The sequence below is a fragment of the Marmota monax genome, unplaced genomic scaffold (assembly GCF_021218885.2).
Source record: "Marmota monax isolate L192 unplaced genomic scaffold, Marmota_monax_Labrador192_F-V1.1 WCK01_AAM20220418_F8-fsc00027, whole genome shotgun sequence".
Lineage (NCBI taxonomy): Eukaryota > Metazoa > Chordata > Mammalia > Rodentia > Sciuridae > Marmota > Marmota monax.
Genome location: NW_026694617.1, coordinates 918,064 through 940,021, shown reverse-complemented (window position 1 = coordinate 940,021; position 21,958 = coordinate 918,064). Strand labels below are relative to the sequence as shown.

Sequence of the window (21,958 nt, the reverse complement as noted above, 5' to 3'; positions counted from 1 at the left end):
GTATAATGATGCACACCAGTAATCCCAGACTAGGGAGGCTAAAACAGGAGGATCATAAATTCACGGCCAGCCTCAGCAACTTAGTGAGACCCTGTCTGAAAATTAAAAAAATAAAATACAAACAACTGGGAATGTAGTTCAGTGGTAAAACGTTCACTCACCATTCACACACACACACACACAAAAAAAAAAAAAAAAAAAAAGAGGAGAAAAAGAAAAGTAGACCTAAGAATGGCATAAAATACAGAGACTGTAGTCTCAGCATAAACCACCAACCCTAACAACCATAGCCATTCCTGCATAAAACATCAGCAATGACACTTATAAAATAGCCATAATATATTTGTGATCATCAGTGGTGATAGATACAACAACCTAGGCAACATTCCTGTTAGGTGATATTCCCTTCACTCTGTACACACTCCTGGAAATCTGAACAATATCTGGAAAAGAAAAAACAAGTCTGAACCCAACTGGTGTTGCTATAACAGAATATCTGACAACAGGTAATATATAATGTTTGGCTAAAGAGCCAAAACTGGCAAGAGTCTCCTGGTTACATCACAGCATGCAGAGAACTGGAAGGAGAAATGCAGAAGGGGGCATATGTGTAATAGATTGAGCTAAGAGCCAAACTTGCCTTATAACAACCCATTGATAACATGAATCCATTCATGAAAATGGAACATACCTGATCTGATTACTTTTTACTAGCCCCAACTTCTTAAAGGTCCCATAACTTCAACTCTGCCACACTGAGGACCAAGCTTCCAGCACATGAACCTCATGGGACAAACTATATCCAGACCACAATACATATATATATATACAATAATGTTGACCATTCTCAGTTTATATTCACTACCACTAATATCAAATGGTCCCTTACTGCTGACAAACAGATGTGCAGGTACATACATTTATACAAACCTGTGTGTACGTGTATGTACCTATATATATGTATGTGTGTGTATGTATGGATACACACACACATACACATACACATATATATGTATGTATGTATGTAAATATACATATTTTTTTACAAACATATTTTCTTAGTCCATATACTCTCCGAAATAAAAATATTTTATGCTATTCTACCTCTCCATAAATCCCCAACTCCTCCCCATGCCATTATCTGCTAATAGCTTGGATGCTTATTTCACTGAGAAAATAAGAAACTTTCCAAAAATAACTTCACATGTTCCAACCACCACATCTAACAACCTATATCTGTACCTTTATACCTTCTTTTCCCTTAAGTTACTAAGACTACTCAATTTATCTATTCAATCATTCTACTTGGGACTGGATATCATCCCCTCTAACCTTGTACTCAAATCCCTGGATACATAGGTGGGTATGGTGGCACATGCCTGTAATCCCAGCAACTCAGGAGGCTGAGGCAGGAAGATCATTACTTCAAGGCCAGCCTCTACAACTTCACAAGACCCTGCCTTCCCCACCAGAAAAAAAAAAAAAAAAAAGCCAGGGATATAGAGCTCCTAGGTTCAATACCTAGTACCAAAAAAAGCCCTTGCTCCAGCAACTATTCTTCTTTCTTTCCTACATTAATTGTCAACTCTCCCTTTCCACTGGGTCATCTCCATCAGTATATAACATGCTATACAGTGTCTACATGTCACAGGCAGCCTCTAGGATAGCCCTCAGCAATCAGCACCTCCTGGTATTTGCACTCTTGGAATGTCTTCTCCCACATTTGATTAGGGTTGGTTTGTGTGAACAACAAAACACATCAAGAAATGATACATGTCCCAAAATACTAGTTCTTTCATACAATTACTTCCATCTCTTTTTCTCTTTGATCACTCATTCCTAAAGCCAACAGCCCTGTCCCGAGGACATTCAGGCAGCATATAAAGAAGCAAACGTGGTGAAATCTCTGGCCAACAGTAACCAAAGAATTGAGGCCTACCAACTATGTAAGTGAACCTGAAAGCAAACAGTTCAGCACAATCAAGTCCTAAAATGACTACAGCCTGAGCTGATGGTTTTTATGTATAACTCTGTGGGAGATCCTATGCAAGAACCACCCAACTAATTGCTCACACAAGTAATAAATGCTTGTTAAGTTATTCTATTAGGGGATTATCCTTGACACAGCAACTAATAACAAATACAACATAAGAAGAAAAAATCCCAACCTTGATTTCATACCCCTTTTATCTAAGATCCCATTTCCTTGCTTCTCTTTTGTAGAAAAACTCATAGAAATTACTAAATACACAAAAGGCCCCAAAGAGTCAGGATTCAATATGCATGAGACATGAAGAACCTCATTTTTATAAGACTTTTAATCTGGCCATACATCAGTGATACATATTCTGGGCATCATGCATCCACTGCCTAAGAAACAAATAAAACTCAAGGCTGTTCAACACGTTAATTAGAGAGTCAAAGCTGTGGTCAGATATACTTATCCCTGTATCTTCCTGATGGTATGTATCAACTCAGGATACACTGGGTTCTGATCTTTATAAGCACAGCATCAGCAAGGAAGGCTGATAAAGCAAAAAAAAACAACCAAAAAAAAAAAAAAAAACAGGACATACAAACACTGTTACCCCAGGATTTAGGTAGCATGTATGATACACTACTGGTATCATACCCTAAGTGTGTTAATTTACTCCCATCTTTCCCTTGCTTCTTTATGTATATTTTTCATTTGTTTAGGCACTTTGTGACTGAGTCTATTTTCCCATAACCTCTAGGATAGTTTGCCTGGTGCTGTACTTGAACTCTACCATTGTATTAGGGCAGTTTCTCAAATGACAAGAGTCCCATATCTGACTCTAAAAACATTATTATACATAGTCACTCACTTTCTCTTTCTGAAACATTCTTCTCTAGTCATCATTCATGGTTCTCCTTCTGGCCATGTGTTTCCCATATTCCATGAAGAGCTAGGATTACTGTGTTATATATACTTACTTCCTAAATATCACATTCAGTCTTAAAACTTTATGTATATCTGCAGGCTGATGAGTCCCAAATTTATATCTCTAATCCTAACATTTTACCTAAACTCCACACTGTTTAAAATTAAAACTTTACTATCTACTATTCTCTCAGGTCACTGCAGGGGTCTCCTAAGCAGCCTCCCAGATTCCCACCTTAAATCCACCTCAATCTATTTTCAATCCAGCAGACAAGAGTGATTCTTCCCAAACAAATCAAATCATGTTAACCTCTGTTCAAAACTCCTATCTATCATAGTGAAACTAAAATCAGTACCATGACCTGCAAGGTTCCATCTGGTTTATTCTTATCCCTATTCCCATCACTAATCAGCTTGCTCTCTCAGTTTTAGCCTCACTAACCTCTCTGTACCAATACACAAACATTTCAGGAATGTTCCCACTTCAAGACCTTTCCACTCTATTCCCCAAATATTCACATGATTTGCTTCTTCACTTTCTTTAGGTCACTAGTCAACTATCACCTTGTCTGAGAACACTTACTGCCTTTTATAAATACAAACTCCTGGGCTGGGGTTGTGGCTCAGAGGTAGAGAGCTTACCTAGCATGTGTGAGGCCCTGGGTTCAATTCTCAGCACCATATAAATAAAAATAAAGGTCTGTTGACAACTAAAAAAATATTTTAAAAAGATATTTAAAATAAATAAGTAAATAAATACAAACTCCTTTCAATCCATACAACCATCCCATCCACCCATCCCCTCTACCCCTTGCCCTGCTTTACTTTTCTCCAGTTCACAACCACTATCTGATATTTATTGATTTATTTGTTTACTATCCATAAGGTCAACAATTTGTATATGCTACTTGTAAATGCTATTTCATATGCATAAAATTTATAGGATTTCAGGCATACTGAAGATACTTAACATACATTACTAAAAAAATAAATAGTAACAGCAACAGAAGACATTCTCACAGTCAGCTTCAGTTCCATGGGGTCCATATGAGGGCAAAAGGAACTATGTGAGGTTAGAGCTGTAATACCAGAAAGGCAGGTAAGGGCAAAACCACTGAAATACTGCTTCATGGTAGTCATGGCTCTGATAAGAACAAATTAACTAATAAGAAAAAATAGCTTTGCCACAGAGAAACCAGAAAAATACTCTCTCAATCAACTGATCAAAATAATATCACTAGTAATTCCATAAATAAAAATATTTTATGCTTCCTAATATTATACACTTCGAAAATAACTTCTATGGCATTTATTTAGCTAGATATAGCAGTATTGGCACAACTGGCAAACTCTGAATATAGTCTGTAAATTAGGTACAGTACTCAATCAATGCTGATTTTCTGATTTTGATAATGTAAAAGAATCTCCCATTAAGAAATATACAAACACTGAAATACTAAGAGTGAGAAAACAATATTATGTCTGCAGTTTAATCTCTTAGAAATGAGGGGGGAAAATGTTGCATGAGAAAAAAGATAAAATAAATAGAGTAAAATGAAATTTTAAGAAATCACAGTGAAAAACACATGAGAATTGTTTATATTATCCAGGTAATAATTCTGTAAGTCAGAAATTATGTCAAAGTAAGATTTTTAATGAAAAAATAAAAGTTTCAAAATTTATAATTATAATTAAAGAACAATTTCAATATATTATAGTAGCTCCTGTCTCAGAGTTTAAAATAAATATCTAGATCTTTCAGATTCAAAATTAAGAAGTATGACTATAAAAGAAGAAACTTAGAATCTAAGTTTTTAATAATATTTTCTATTTAACTAATATACTAGACTTTTTTCCTATTTCTAAATTTTACTTAAGAACTAAAATAAATTATATCACTAAGGAAAATATCATTACACTAGCCTTTAAAAAATACTTATCTTCCCATATTTCTATTTTAATTATTTTTAACACATTTTAAATTAAAACAATCACAAAAATAATATTCACCATGCTACAAGGATCCAGTATGTATTATTTCAACCAAATTATCATAAAATATTGTAGAAAAACCTTTGAATAGTACCAATGTAAAAGAGCTGATTTTAGCTATTTAAACAGTATCAGCCATTTCTTTAAAAAAAGAAAAAAGAAAAATTACCTTCATGAACTGTAATGCCACAATTGTCACACTGAATTATTTCATCAGCATCCTCACTATTATCTCCAAGACAAACACAGCAAATCAGAATATGGTCCATTTTTTGAGAACTCCAGTTTTGACTCTTCTCAAGAATCAGCGAGTCCTAATATTAAAATATATCAGAAGATAATTACACTTAAAAATAATTTTAATAAATAAAATTATCACTTTAAACTATTTTAAAACATTATTTTTGCACTTTCAAATTTATGTCACATTCTCCATTCTTTTAGTAACTTCAAAGTATGCTACATTTGAAAAGTATACCTCTTTGTCAAAGGACCCTATAAGTACCCTCTCTCTTAGTTTCATATTTCTAAGTTCCATTATTCTCCCTCCTCTGAGAAATGAAAAAGCAAGCATGCAAATAACCTATGTGCTTTGTTATTCTGCTTTTCCCTTAAACTAAAAGAAAGGAAAATTAATTCACAAGTGATTACTAATCCTATACATGGATTTAAAAAGTATAAGAAATAGTTCCTACACTTTGGGAGTTTTTAACTCTGCCTAGGAAAGACAAGACAAACATATATGAAACAGGAAGAAATAAGTTAAAGGCAACACATAAGCAAGTATGCATGTGATGGCTAAGTTATAGTCTATATACTCCATTACTTACTAGGAAATTCAGAAATTCCAGAATTATTGTACTGGGTCAATCAGAGCCTAGCTAGCCATAGCTGAATATATAGATACAAAAAAAAAAAAAAAAACATCTAAAAAAGGATCCAGGGTAACTAGCTAACATAAGAGTCAGAGTATTCTACTAAGTTTATGTCAAGAAATATCTAGTGCAAACTGGTAATAAAGACACTGGCTAGTTATAATACAAAGGAGAAAGGAAGGTTTAATAGTAGATGAATAAAAAAATAAATATTCCAAAAAAATAGCAGCATCTGCTTCTTTTAATTTAAATCTTCTGCATCATGGATTTAAATTTCAATAAGAAAATGTTTCTTATCATATTTAATATATTGAGCTTAACATTATATATAATAAATGATGAAACTTTGCTGTATGTATTTTATTTATGAACCTAACTATATTCAAAAATATCATTAAAAATTAGTTCCAGGGGCTAGGGTTGTGGCTCAGAGATAGAGTGCTTGCCTAGCATGCGTGAGGCACTGGGTTCAATCCTCAGCACCAGGTAAAAATAAAATAAAGGTATTGTGCCCACCCACAACTAAAAAAATAAATGTTGAAAAAAAAATTAGTTCCATACCATACACTCACTAAATATATTTGGTTTCATATTAATATTTTTATATTCTTTTAAACTCTGCCAAACAATATTCAAAGGTAACATTTGGGATTTTAACAGCAGTTTTTAAGTCATTATTGAAAACATTTGAAGGTCACTACAATTATTTCAATATATTTTGTGCATAACATCTAAAATTGACCTGTAAAACAAATCAGAAAAGAATTCAAAAGTCAACAAGGAGGTAATGTAATTTCCCTTAAGAATTCTACTGCTTCAAAATTTTATACTTTTTCCTTTTTATTAAAAAACCAAAAAATAAATTAATTTGGAGTTAATAAATGGATAGCAAATAAAGGTTTAAAAAAAAAGTCCTTGAGAAAATTCACGTGTTTTATAGTACTTTGGCACAACAAACAAACAAAAACCTGCCTAAATTTTCATATCTTTAATATGCTTCCAAGATAACAGCATTTGACTTAAAAGCAAAGTAATGTTAGGTTTCATCCTCAGCTCTAATAGCTGTTGAACCATAAAAGTTGAAATTTTCCCATCTGTAAAATGAGGATGAAAAAAATCAGATCTCATGAGGCTGTTATGTGAATTAATGAAGCAATATGTAACATGAACATTTCAGGCAAATACTAGGCACTCAATAAATGTCCATTCTCTTCCTCCTTTCCTCTGCACTTCTTTATTCTTTAGGTGGTTGAAAAACAGAAATATAAACTGATAATTTATTATACTGGGGTGTCTCTTAGAACCCCAAAAGAAAATTTACAAGCCTCACAGAGCACTGCAAATTTAAATATCAGCTCTATGATAAGTCCAAAAAAGAAGTTTTTCTTAGACTATCACAATAGAGATTTTTTTTAAAAATCAGACTAAGAAACAACCTAGTGAACAATCAGTTTAATAACCAAGAGGGTATTCATGTTAATGAACTCTGTCAACATTTCTCTGGTGGAATTACAACAAATTATCAGCCCTGAAAAAAATGGTTTGCTCATATGGCAAAAAGTAAATTTCTAGAGTCAGAAAAAACACCATTAATGGGCGTCTCTAATTCCTTTATTTTTTTTGCTCAAAAAATAGTGAATATCTAAATTATAAATCTAGACCAATTTCTTTCTGCTCACACTGTCTCTTAGAGAAAACAAAATTAAGTGGTATTTCTGGCCTCTGATGCCCATCACGTAGATTCTTACCAGAACTGTAATGCAAAGAGAAAACTACAGTCCCACAATATTTACCTAAACAAATAGCTGGCAGACAATGCTTCAATAAGAAAATCTAAGTACATCCTCCTGAAAAAATTATGATCTAACTTTTCTTTAACATATCAAATATAGATTTAAGCACACTTGTGATCAAATGAACATAAAACCCAAGTTATTATTAATTTTTCTTAGCATTTTTTTTTTGAGACAGGGTCTTGCTGTTGTTTAAGGCTTCACTAAGTCACTGAGGCTGACCTCAAACTTGTGATCTTCCTGCCTCAGCCTCCTGAGTTGCTGGGATTACATGCATGCGCCACCATACCTGGCTTCTGTCAGTATCTCCCTGAAGATGGCTACCCTCTTTCAAGTTTCTAGAGAAAATAGGTAAGCTAAAATTTTTAACACAAAATTTTTATAATATGGCTTTACATAAAAATAGAAATCAGGAAAATGGGTATGGAATGGCAAAAGGGTATCACCCAAAAAATAATTCTAATAGAATAATTTAATGGAATACAATTACTATATGAAAAGAGTAAATGGGGCACTATAATAATAAATCAGAGACTACTTAATTTCACTTTTTTCCATTGGCATTTAAAATTTATTTCAAAAGTTATAATATTACCCAGTGTTCTCCACAGCAGGTTTTAAATGTTTTCTGTTCATTTATACATATATTCCATAGAGATGATTGTAAATGATTATAAACGATACAATGGGCTAATATGGGGGAGCTAACATGATGGGTGCTAATGTTTAATGGAAGGAAATTCCACTATACGTCAGAATTAAAAGTTTAGAAAAAATTAATATAACAAAAGCCTGACCAATCACTCTTCCTCAAAGTTTCAAAAAACATTAAATTCTTAAGACTCCCCAAAAATATTTGTACAATGTTACAAAAACTGATTTTTATCCAGGACTTAGAGCAATTTGTTTTACCATGAAATCTGTAAAAAGGCAACTGATTAATAAGTAAGACATTCCAAATAAAAGCAACTATTGATAAATTTTGGCAAATTTTATATATATATATATATATATATATAAATTAGCAAAAATCTGATGACAATGGCCATTAAAGGTAAGATCTTTTTATGACAAAAAAAAATCTATTAAGCAAAGAATATAAGGTTACATTTATAAGATAGTAATCTAAAATCCAAATCATCTCCAAAGCTAAATATCATTTAGAGTTATTCTTCATTTTTCCAAACAAAACAAAAAGCTTCCATTTTTATTGACATGATCTTCTCTGTTACATTAATTCTCATCCAAATCTGTAGTTTTAAAGTCATAAAAGTGAGAACTATTTTCTGAAAATGCTACATCACCCCCTTCAATAAACTTACCACGTAAGATTTTAGTCTACTAAAGAGAATCAAGTGAATAATCAAAATAATTGTAATGAATCTCAAATGGTTAAAGAAAAAACACTGAAAAGGACACACTATTTACTAAACACACATATCCCAAGGAGATTCTTCAGACTGTGTTAAATGCAAACAATACTCAATTCTACAGCAGCAGTCCTCAAGGTGTCACCCTGGAAACACTCTTTCAGGGGGTCTAGGAGGTGAAGGCTGTTTTCCTAACAATGCTAGGTTTATCTGTCCTTTTCACTCCTATCATAGGTGTAGGAAGTTTTCCAGAAGCTACATGAAGAGAAATGATGTCATTAATATGACAACTTGTATACATCTGCATGTCTTGTTTTTTGAAATTTTTAAGTTCTAATTTGAAAGAGTAAATATCAACAGATATAATCTAAACAAATAATAATAGGGTTCCTCAATAACTTTTTAAGAGTATAAAGGGGTCCTGAGACCAAAACATTTATGAGAACCACTGCTCTACAGTATTTCAGGGCCTGAAGGCACAGGTATGTTAAGGCATTACGAACAATAGTTATAAAGGGCCCTGCTCAAAAAAATGTTAAGTTCCCCTAAGAAAATTCAAAATTGTGAAAAATTCAGGACATCATTTACATACAAATGATGGCCACAAACACTTCTCTAAAAATGCACTTGACACAGTAGCCAAGAAAAAGTCTACCTGCATATAAACTAAATATAGTATTCTATTTTATATTTCTAAAGACACATCTTCAGCTATCTCTACTACAAAATGGTATCTGAAAACTTAAAACTAAAAGCAGAGAAAAATAAAACTTCAAATACCAAATATGTATTTATTAACTATCTAATGCATATTTAGCAATTATCACTTCCTAAGATAACCAGGAAAACGACGACATAAGCAGTGGCTATAAGGCAACAGGGATTAACTTCAGTCATCTTTTTTACAAAATCAGTATCATATGAATAGAAAATTCAGTAGTATAAGTAACAGTCTACATTGACTAGTTTTTTAATTAAATTTTAATGCCTAGTTTGAATGATATAATTTAAATAGAACTAGAATCATCGAAAATTTGAGGGGCAAACACTGTTATCAAACTTTTAGGTAGAATGTTAGTCTAAGAGAAATTAACTTTCTATAAATTCTTTTACTTGGGCGCATCTCCAAGATGTGCTTTAGAATTTCATTCCTGAGTTGTCTTTAGGGACTATTAATCTAAACCTATAAGGTCTCTTCTACTAGGAAAAACAAAAAACCAGAACAGCACATGTGGTCTTTAAATGCAACGTAATCTAAAATCTCTTAAGCAACAGGTTATGAATTACAGGTTATTAATAGAGTATATACACACTTTATGTAGCAAATTTCTAAATATATGTAGGTATCCCTCATACCTTACCATAAATCTAATCCACATTGCCTCTAGCATTAGCCAGACTACTCTTGTGAATATCAATATAATATAAAAATTAAGCAAAGAAGAGATATTGGAAAAAGGAAACTTATTGAGTAGACAAAAATGAGTATTAAATATTAGAAAATAAACTGAATGTGTGTCTAAATTAAATATTAACAATTAGATTTCCATACTTCTACTCCTCTAAAACAGTATTATTAATATGAAACAGCTTATGCCATACCATTAAAAAATACTATGCTGCAATATCCCAAATGACAATTCTCCTTTCCCTAAAGATAAGATTTAGGATAGCACTGGAGGAAGGCAACATTCTTCACAGAAAAATGAGCAACCTAGAAGTTACGCAATGTTTATAATACAACATAAAAGCTGCAGTTTCATCTTCACTAACATATAACCGCTGATAGCGTGCTGAACATTATTTTGTAAGAAAAATCACCAAATCTTACATTAAATTTAATTAAAAATAATCACTGCTATGTAAACCTTCTATAAGCAGAAAAATGTGAAGAAACATATAAAGCATAAAGAGAAAATTTACAATTTAAGCTACTTCAATGATATGAAAAAAAATAAGTATTTGGTAAAGAAGTAAACTTTGATGACTAAAACACATTAACAGAAATGACAGAATTAATTATTATAGTTATACATGTGATGTAACAGATACATCTACATGTAAGACAACAACTCAATCTTTCTTTTGAAGAAAAACATATACATAAACACACAGACAAAGAGACACAAATGTGTTTGACTGAAGAATCTTGAATGTTGCATCTCTGGACCCAATGCATAAACCTAACTTTCAGTAGTAGAACTTCAAGTGGAAGAACTGAGTCATTACTGTAGTTTTATGATAGGAAAGTTTGTTCTATGATGGAAATGTTTGGGTTTTTTTCCTCTCATTTCTTTGCAGAGATTATTTATTCACTAAATATATGTAAACATACTTCATATTTACTCCCATACATATAGCCCAAAGATGTGGTAACTACACTGATGATGGGGGCTACAACTGATATAAGAAACTTTAAAATGAATTTTTAGAGTCTGAGAAAATAATTATGCTGCTTTTTGTCCTGCTCTAAAGTATTCTAAAGACCTGCATTTTTATGTGGATATGAACAAAACTAAGTAGGAAAAAAATGACCTTTTTTTCCATAATCCACTCAGCACCATCCAACAGTCCTATGAACAAAAGGGAGAGGGGATAAAAAAAATGGGAATGGAAATCATCATTTCCCAAGTTTACAATTAAAAAAATTTTCTCTAAATGTTTCTCCTTGATGACGGAGATTGTGAGCTCCTTGAGAACGGTGACAAATAGTAGAAAGTCAATAGAGTTTTGTTGATCAAATGAATAAATGCTATAATTAGGAGGCTCATTCACTCCCACAGTTAAATAGAATTTCAAGGAAGCCAACTTAATATAATGAGTGATTTAGAGAAGAATCCCCTTTTCCCCAGACAGACAGATATCATAAAAATTGGGTGGATCTACCTCATTACTCTTGCTTTGAGATAGTGTCAGGCTATCATTGGTCAGTTCCTCATCATCAGCACTGTTTCTGCTAAGAACTTTACTCTTCTTCTTCTTGCAACCCCCTTCGCTAGCAGGGCTGCTATGGTCTTCATCATTGCCCTCATCATTCTCATCTTCATCGCTTCCACTTCCCTCATCTTCATCATCCTCATTGTCTCCATCACTCCCCTCTTTCTGAGATGCTGATCTCCCTTTCCTCTTTACTACAGTAGGTCGCCAGTCATTATCATCTTCACTGTCATAGTCATCCATGTCATTCAGCTCTTCCATGGAGACAAAATCCAAAAGTGGTCGGTTTCGACGAAGATTCCACTTTTTTGGCTCACTGACTTGTTCCTCTGCAGTAGAGGTCGTTGTGGGGGCAGAAGGGGATGCATTAACAGCAGGAGGACTTGTGGCTGGTGTAGTAGCCATAGCAGAAGCAGCCACAGTATCAGATACTGTTGTTTTTTCTTTTTCTTTCTCTTTCTCTTTATCCTTCTCTTTCTCTTTTTCCTTTTCTTTGTCCTTTTTCTTTCTAGGCCTTTCTCCATTTTCCTCTTCATCCTTCTTTTCCATTTTAATTAACTGTTTGTCAGATGACAGTATTTCTTCCTCTGCAGAATTTTTAAGTTGTTCTTCTTTGACTTTAATATCGTCATTCAGCTCTTCCTCTAAATTATTTTCCTCAGAATCACTACAGGAACCTTCTCCACTGTCCTTTGAAGGATCTTCACTTCCATTACCACTCCCTTCAGAATCTGTTGAAAATATGAGAAAAAAAAAACCACACATATGTATATACATACACACACACACACACAACGCTGACACAAATGAAACCACCAAAATTTGTGAATAACTTGTAAAACAATATAAACAAATTTAAGTCAAAGAATGGTAGACATTCCCAACCTGATTAAATAATAAATCAATGAAGTTGATATAATGGTTTTAATTCAATATAGCACTAATGAAGATGAATATATGTAATTATAAATTGAAATATACTTTAAAAAGAGGAGCTCTATTTTGTGTCATATTTATTTATTTATTTACTTACTTATTTTGTGCTATATATATATATATATATATATATATAAACTCATTTATTTCATACCATACTTGGTATCCCAGAGGCAATACTTTTCTAAAGTAAAAATGCTTTTTTTTAAATTGGGCCCTTGATTTTAACTGAATGATAATATTATGTAGACAAAATTCTTCTTCCCTTACATCTTCCTTTTATAAACTATATGGACTTACAAGTAGCAAAAGTGTCACATCCAAAACAAGATAAATCTGATCCCCCAAAGTTTTGTTTCACTTATTTTCCCTTTATTTAGCAAAATAAGCATAGATATGTATATGTCAACTTGTATCACATCCCTGACAGACCAAATCAATTTTAGATCAAGTACACAGATCAAGACAATAGCAATGGCACAGAAAATGGAAACTGAAAAAGAGATTATCAATTTTCCTGCTTTTTAAGATGCTATCTGTAATAATAAAAGAAGCCACCTAAACTTTCAAAAATTCTAGGCCCTAGAAAGGAAATAACTGATGAACAAATGAATCCATCCTAGAAATGAACCATCATGATAGTTACTGAAAAGATAAGCAGTAAACAACAAAGTGCTCTTACAGACCTATAAGCTTTCTAGTAAGTTTCTTCCATTCTTGCCTAGGGCAGCCAAGTCCCCAATCCAGCACTCCTTCATAACTGTCTAATCCTCTTTTCACCCAATCAAATAAATAAAAATCTAAAATATTTAAAGGGAAGGATAAAAGGAAGTGGGAAATAGGAGGAGAAAGAGTTTACACCAAAGGAAAATGAATTGTTTGTGCCTAAAACTAAGAAAACAGTAATGATGAATTAGTGAAAAAAGTCAGCATTTCCACACCATTTGAATTCCTATGAACCCAACTTGTTTTAGTCTCTATAATTAACTGGGCATTAAAGGTGAAAGAAGTTGTCTGCAATTAGTATCTGGTATCTAAAGCACCTGAGAAGCACTACACAAACGACTGACAAAAATATCCTGCAAATACTCCATTTATGCATAATGTGTTAAAGTGCATTCTACTATCACGTATAACTAATTAGAACAAATAAAAAATACATACAAAAAAAAACCCTCACCAAATTGAAAACAATTCAAATTGTAAAATGCATTTCTGGTCACAATGAGTTAAAACACATGTCTTCAAAAATTAAAAAATAAAAAGCAACAAATGTTAACTGACCTTATGAAATCAATATCAATCTCAAGATTATCATGTAAGTATGTACAACTTACTCAGGAGTATTCTGAAAAACACCCATCTTAAACAATCTTGCATATAATATCATAAACAAGCAATACCTTGAAGATTAACAATTCCCTATTTCAAAGCTTTAGAGCCAGATGTCTTTCAAATTTCAGAATTTTGCAGATTTTAGAAGGGTGGCATGGCATACATACCATATACTCCCAATGAGGTCTATGTTACTGTCCTATAATCAATTACAATATTTCTCCGGCACAGAGAATAAATACCTGCAGGATGTGAGAAATAAATACTCCAAATGATCCATAGTAAATACTTTTGGATTTTTTTAGTTTCTTGGATTTTAAAGAGTATAGGCCTGATATCACTAACAAATAAGTGACTTCTATTCAGTCCAAGAATTTTACAAATAATTAACAAAATTCAACCCAACCTACCAAGAAGAATCATCTCTGGTATAAAAAACAACCAAAACTTCTAGATGTTTTAAAATTGTAATCCAATAAATAATAACCAGAGTTGACTAAATACTTCAAAGGCAAAGAAGGAATTCTTTTGCATGTTAACTAAGGAAAATTTAAACATGAAAAGGTACTATTCTTCTAGATCAATTTTCTAGAAGTCTTTTCAGCAAAAAAAATCCAATGTTAGACACAAAAGTGAAGATTAACTGGCACAGAAGTATGGGTACCTGATCAAAACTGAGACCAATCCAACTTTGCTATTACTTGTTAAATGTTACAAAATGTCAGGGATTTTTGTGAATTTGTTTTCTTTTCCATTGCCAATGCCAATTATTAATTACTTTTAAATGTAGAGGTACACTGATATACTTTGATTTTGTTTTTGTTTTGTAATCAAAAAATTTTTTTAAAAAATTAAAATTTTTGCCAGGTGCAATGGCACACGCCTATAATCCCAGCAGTTCAGGAGGCTGAAGCAAGAGGCTGAGGCAGGAGGATCACAAGTTCAAAGCCAGCCTCAGCAAAAGAAAGGCACTAAGCAACTCAGTGAGACCCTGTCTCTAAATAAAATACAAAATAGGGCTGAGGATGTGGCTCAGTGGTCGAGTGCCCCTGAGTTCAATCCCGGTACCAAAAAAAAAAAAAAATTAAAATTTTTATAATATTTTATATTTTTTAATACATTATTAGAAGAATATGAAATTTTCCCATAGATTGAAATCCCAGTAGCATGTCCAACCCTTTATTCACCAAACATAACACATTACTCATACTCCAACTGCAGGGATCAGAAATATATCAAATTTTATCTTTCTTTGATATCTGAAAAATAACTTCTTCATCTGGTTACTCATCACTTCTTTTTGGTACATATGCACTTCAGGGATGGATATAAACAGTATTTATAAGCACAGATGGGCCATAGCAAGAAAACAAGATCCTTGGTTGCCTATATTTTTAGAGGGTGAAAAGAAAAAATTTCCTACAAAATCAAAGAACGACTCTATGATATGTTCCAAATCTATCATCCCTATATGTCCTACACCAAAAAAAAGAAATAATAGCGTGAAGAAATGAGAAATGAGCCAGATATGTCAAATAAAGCTACTCAGGCATAAGGACAGTGTTGATTACAAGTCTACAATAAACTTTTTGCATCACATTAAAAAAATTTTAAGTTGAAATTCTATTTCCCATTTGGTTAACTAAAAAGTAACCTTTTTTAAATACACGTCAGAATCTCTCCAAAGAATAGCTATTTCAACTAACAGACCGTTGAGGAATTTTAACAGAATTTAATAAATGAAACTTCAAGAATTCCTTCATAATATTCAATAATAAAATTAAAATTATTTTAACTAATGACAATCATCAATACCATTACAACCAATGCTTAAGTTTTGTTCATAATAAATATAAACAATAAAAGCATTACGTTTCAATTCAGAGACTTAATTTTGCAATATAAATAATCCTTTTATTCAATTTCATCAACCTCATTCTATTCATCAAGACACTGCAACAGGAATTAGTATCATAAGTATATATAATAGATAACAGATCACTATGTATTACTTATTCAGAATTACCATCTTAGAGGTATCTTTTACTAGTTCTGTCTGTCTCTTAATACAGCTCATCCTTTACTCCTGACTCTAGTTCCAGCTGTGTCATCTTACCTTTTCTAGGTAAACCAAATCCAGTGATTATGAAGTGGGGACAATTTTTCCCCAGAGGATATCTACCAATGTCTGGCGCCACTGGAGACAATGGTTGCCAGGGACAGGTAGAGAAGACATTATGTGTGTTCATCTAGTAAAGGACAGCAATGCTGCCAAATATCCTACAATGTATAGGATAGGCCTCCATAATAAGGAATCAACCAACACAAAATGTCAACAGGGCTAAGTTTGAGAAACCTTCATAGTATATAAGGTCTGAATATGACCTCATGAGACTTTTATGGGTTTATCTCTCCTACTGTTCCTTTACTCAGTCCTTGTCCATAAACATAAAATGACATTTCCAAACCTCGACATCTTTAACATTTAATGTTTCCTTCACCAAGACTGCTGTCTATCTAAATCTTCTATCTCTTTCAGTTCATGGATCAACTTTTATCTCAGTGAAACTGTTCTACATCTAAAATAATCTCATTTCCTCTTAAAGACCTGAACTACACAAATCAATCATCATCATTTGTGTCATCTACTATTTTATTTGATTATTCTAATAGAATTACTATTTTGTTGTGAATTCACCATAATGTCTAGCTAAGGGTTAAACAAACTACAGGTGGTCAATGAATATATCTTGATTCAAACTATAACACAAAGCAAAATACAAGTCTCAGTCTGACTCTCATAGTTAAACTATTTTCTGTCAATACTATTTTCTGTCAATACAGTCTAACTAAATTAAGCATGAATCAAGAAATAAAGTTAAGCTAGGCATGGTGGCTCATGCCTGAAATCCCAGCGACTCAGGGAGCTAAGGCAGGAATCACAAATTTGAGGCCAGCCTTAGCAACTTATCAAGGATCTCAGCAACTTAGTGAAATTCTGTCACGAAATATGAAATAAAAAAGGCTGGAGATGTGGACAGTGATAAAGCATCCCTGGATTCAATCCCCATACCAAAAAAAAAAAAAAAAAAAGGAAGAAAGCTAAGCATTCTACTCTGTGCAAAGTACTTTGGGTGGGTGGAATGGTGGGGGAGGAAGCCAGGACACGCTGTTGCTAGTTTGTCTTCTTTCATTTAGAACACTCTATTTATATAGTAAATAAATATAAGCAGTCTCATACCTGTTTCCAGTCCTAGACCCCAGTCTCAAATACAACCACTTTGACTAAGTTGAAGCATGAAATCAGTCATCAATAGTAACTGTATCTGGGAATTTCATATGGTTCCACCTAACATTTCTACATATGGTTCTTATGGTGGCTATATTACCTGTTTTAAGATGAATTAATTTTTTTTTTAATTTTTTTTAAGAGAGAGAGAATTTTTTAATATTTATTTTTTAGTTTTCGGCAGACACAATATCTTTCTTTATATGTGGTGCTGAGGATCGAACCCGGGCCGCACGCATGCTAGGCGAGCGCACTACCGCTTGAGCCACATCCCCAGCCCAAGATGAATTAATTTTAAATGTTATTTACTTTGTCAATAACCACTTGCCAGTCTTATGGGCAGGTCATGCTATAGCAACTTTTTTTTTTTTTTTCCTTTTTTTATCATCTGAGAAACACATGAGTGAAAGTATGTTTAGCTTCAAGGATGTTAATAACCTTTTAGAATTTTTGATATTTATTCTTTTATTTCCCACGTTTTTGATTGGTGTAGTTTAGTTGGACACATGGATGGGATTTGTTGTTACATATTTGTATATGCACACAATATTGGTATTCATTCTTAAAGCCTAAAATAAATACAAAAAGTTTTATAATCAGAATTTCAGATTTTAAGATGAAAATATGGAGAAATTGATGCAGAGTACAGTTAGTAAAAACTGAAGCCAATCAATCTAACCATTTTAAGATTAAGTCTAAAGAAGTCAGCAGTTCACTCAATAAGTCATTTCTAGATGTCATGAAAAAAAAGACTTAGCCAGACAAATGTTAGCTACTGTCTCTCCACTTCTAGTTTAATTTCCTATTTATAAGTTGGGCTGGGATTCCACAACTTGGACATGTGCAAAACATCTAGGGTCTTTTTTCTTATAAGAGTCTAATAAATGAACTACCTCAGGAAGAGAACAGAAAAGAATCGACGTAGAAGCAACGGTAATCTAGAGTAAGACATCGCCTCAGCTATGGGGAATGTCAATGCACCTAAACCAAAAGGGGAAAAGACAATTCAATTTCTGTTGACTATTAATTATTTTAAACAAAATTATTTTCTACTAATTTCCCTTTTACAATAATATATGAAGAACTAAATAGATAAATTTGTGTCCTTAGATCACAAATTTAAACTCCCCAGGAGCCAGGGAGGTAGGAAGGTGAACCATGAGTGCAACACACTAGTATTATGTGACAAGAAAGAACAGAAGATATATATATATGCACTTTTAGGAGATATATATATCAGCCTAACAAAACTCATCCTATCATGTTTCACAAATAATATTTCCCTTCAACTATGATTAGGATTTAACAAAGTCAGGAAAATCTACTTAAGTCTGATACCACAAATTATTTTGCTAAAGAAGTTTATGTTTGATAAAGATTGTTTCATCCCTTGTAAAGAAAAATAAGACCTGAGAGTGACTCCATTTCAATAAACAAAAAGAAAAAAGTATCTATAATATCAGTATTTATTGTCACAGAAATATTAAGAAATACTTAAGCTCTGGACTTTATCCCACAATAATATTCAAAGAATTGACTAAGTCCTAACTTTCCGAGAGCTAATCATTTTTGTCAGTTTTCAACCTGGTTTAACAAGCAAAACTATACTCTAGCAGGAATATTTTTATCTGTCAAGAGCTTCACAAAGAGAAGACAGTTGGATTTTATCTACTTTCCCTTTTTTTTTTTTTTGAAAGTACTAAATATTAGAGACTCAACTAATTGGGAGATAAAGTTTTAAAAAGTGAATAGAGATAAACTTAACAACTTTTAATTGTTGGGAGTGAACTCAATTAGTAACCAGAATATCCAAATGCTGTTAGTTCAAGATTACATCTATCCACTCTTGGGATCTAAACAGTGAAAAAAGTGCAAATTCTGAAGTCAATTCTTTACTGCCTGAGTGACCTCGATGTTCTTTAAACTCAGTACAACAGTTACCTATAAAATAATACCTCCTTCACCCTTCACAGAGTCATCATAAAAATTAGATACGCAAACAAAAAGTTCTCACAATGCAAATGCTGATGCTATTCAAGTAATTCATAGCAATGTAACTCAACAAAACCTAATTTCATCCCTTTTGTCATACCTAGCAGAAAAAATAAAAAAATTTTAATTAAGATTTTTTTCTTCTTTAAAAAAGAAGAAAAAATCAGAGGAAAGGAGCAAGATATGCCTAGACAAAGTAAACTTTCTGGAAGGATAGCTAAAAACTATTAAAGGGATTGAATGTGTGTTTAGTTCAATGAGAAAGTGTTTGCCTTGCATGTAAGAGGCCCACAAAAGGAAAGAAAAAAAAAGTGTCAAAGGGGGGAAATTGAAATAACTTTTATTTTTCACTTTATCTAAACTTCTATCAAAAGGGGCAGATTGCAAATAACTTTTATAATCTCTTCCATTTAGAATACTTTGTTTCTAAAATTCCTTCAATCAAAACTTCATATAATATATATACATGAGACACAATGAACAAAAGCATACTTTTGTTTTCCAAATCTTGTACAGTATGAATACATGACCTTCTTAAATTTTGTTTTTAAAATCACCAAATATAATGAAGTAGCAAGAATTTATGCTTTATACCTGAAAGATTTCTTTTTTTAATATTTTTTAGATGTGTAGACCTTTATTTTATTCATTTACATAAACTTCGTGCTGAGAATCAAACCCAGTGCCTCACACATGCTAGGCAAGCACTCTACCACTGAGCCACAGCCTCAGCCCCATATACCAGAAAGATTTCTGAAAGGAAGACTCCACAAGGTCCAGCTACAATTTTTAGAACAGTTTTCTATCTGGTCAATTTTATTCTTATAAGAGAGCTAACAGAAAAAAGCAAATCTCCCCTCACAGCAAGCAAAGAGAGTCGAAAAGAACCCTGTGCTGAGCTATTCACCGTCCACATTACTCTTATGGTATTATTCTACTTTTGTTTATCTCTAGACGTTTTCCTCTGTCCATAAAATAAACATAGATATATTTTAGATGTAGAAAAAATGGAAATGCTTTTGCCCCTTGGAAAAAGTCCTTCCCTGCCTGTTCACTATCTTTGTATAAGTATTAAGGAAAACAGAAGCAAGATAGGATCTACTGACAGGATCTTGGGGAAATATGGAAAATTAAATGGACAAAATAAATGAAGTTATGTGCTTTCACTTTAAATCGGCAATTTAATCAAAAATTGATTCTTTTTTTTAAAAAAAGTCTAAAAATAAGTCCAACTCTAGAAAGCTGGGAAAGGGAAAAAGAAAGGAAGCATTTACCTGAAGCATCTCCAACTTTAAAATCACTGTCATCTGAACTATCATAATCAAGAGCTTCTAGGAGAGAAGCTGCCAAAGGCTTCACCTGCCTCCTCTTGGAGCTGCGATCCACTGTTAAGAGAAAAACATGACATTGTCATTCATCATCACACCAAACACGGGCGAGAGCTGTGATGTTGAGGGAAGATAAGGATAACTTCGTGCAGGGAATCTTTCTTTACCATCTGGGCAATTGGCGTCAGGGAAAGGTAGGAGTGGGGAAGAGAGCTGCGGAAGGCTTCAGCCCACTAAGGTGAGCTGCTAAAATGAGCATCTCCAGCCCCGGGGTGCGGCCAACATCAGTTCAGGCCGGCCAAAATCCAACCTGACCCTCTCCTTGCACAACTTATAAAGAGGTTTCTGCGACTCACTAGCAATCCCTCATTAAAATACTGTAGCAGTCAACAGAAAACGCCAAGCCCAGGGAATAAACGTCGGGTTCATTCCTAAGGACTGGGGAGGGTAGCTTCCAAGAACCGTCCAGGATCCAGCGGTTCCCGCCCACCCCCTCCCAGCTCTCCCAAAGCCCTGATACAAGGGCTGAAACGGGTCTCTCTCCCCACAGAGGCCTCGGATACACTTACTAAGGAATCCGTGAGGTGGTCGTTTGGAGGATACCTAGGGAGAGGCTGCGGGACCACAGGCAGCCCAGTCACCGCCGAGGTCGGGGACTGGGGCGACGGAGACAAGTCAGAAAGATGCCACTCAAAATCGGCGGCGCCGATTTTACAGGGACGCTACCAGGAGCAGCCCCACCTTCACTCCCGCCCCCCGCCCCCCAGTTCTAGCCCGGCCCCCGCTACTGGCGCCCCCTCCCACGATGCTCCCTGGCCAGAGGCGCCCTCCGGCCCAGGCAGCGCGGCCAACACGGTGGCCCTGGGGAGTTAACTTCCCCCGGTTAAAACCAATAGAAAAAAATAAAATAAAGAAAATCTTTATTAGCCTGCACCAGAAGCAACAAAAGACCCACAACTTGCACAGTCTGAGAACGACTGCCTGAAACAATAGGGAAAGCAACGACCCGGATACAGCTCTGAGAAGAAGGAAGTGAAAACTCAAGGGTAACTGCGGCCCTGAGACCAACAGGAGCTGAGAGCGCGTGCGCTGTCCTCTCAGCCACGCTCCCTCCCAGGGTATAGGAGCCGAAAAGAGCCGAGTCCAGCCGAGTAGTGCCGAACAGAAGAGAGCTCGCTTAGATTCCGTAAGGCTCCGCTTATAGCCCCT

General features: G+C 33.9%; 1 protein-coding gene across 3 annotated transcripts in view; it reads right to left on the bottom strand.

Annotated features, from left to right (window-relative positions):
• Phf14 (PHD finger protein 14) overlaps window positions 1–21,518 on the bottom strand; it is a 193,273-nt gene extending 171,755 nt beyond the window's left edge. For all 3 annotated transcript variants that reach the window (XM_046422440.2, XM_058572102.1, XM_046422441.2), the window contains exons 1-4: window positions 21,319–21,518; window positions 20,696–20,806; window positions 11,819–12,600; window positions 5,064–5,208 (exon numbers count right to left, since the gene is read on the bottom strand). In XM_046422440.2, coding sequence (XP_046278396.1) covers window positions 5,064–5,208; window positions 11,819–12,600; window positions 20,696–20,806; window position 21,319 — 1,039 coding nt within the window. In that variant the 5' untranslated portion in view covers window positions 21,320–21,518. The remainder of the gene's footprint in view (window positions 1–5,063; window positions 5,209–11,818; window positions 12,601–20,695; window positions 20,807–21,318) is intronic.
• Between the last annotated feature and the right edge of the window lie 440 nt (window positions 21,519–21,958).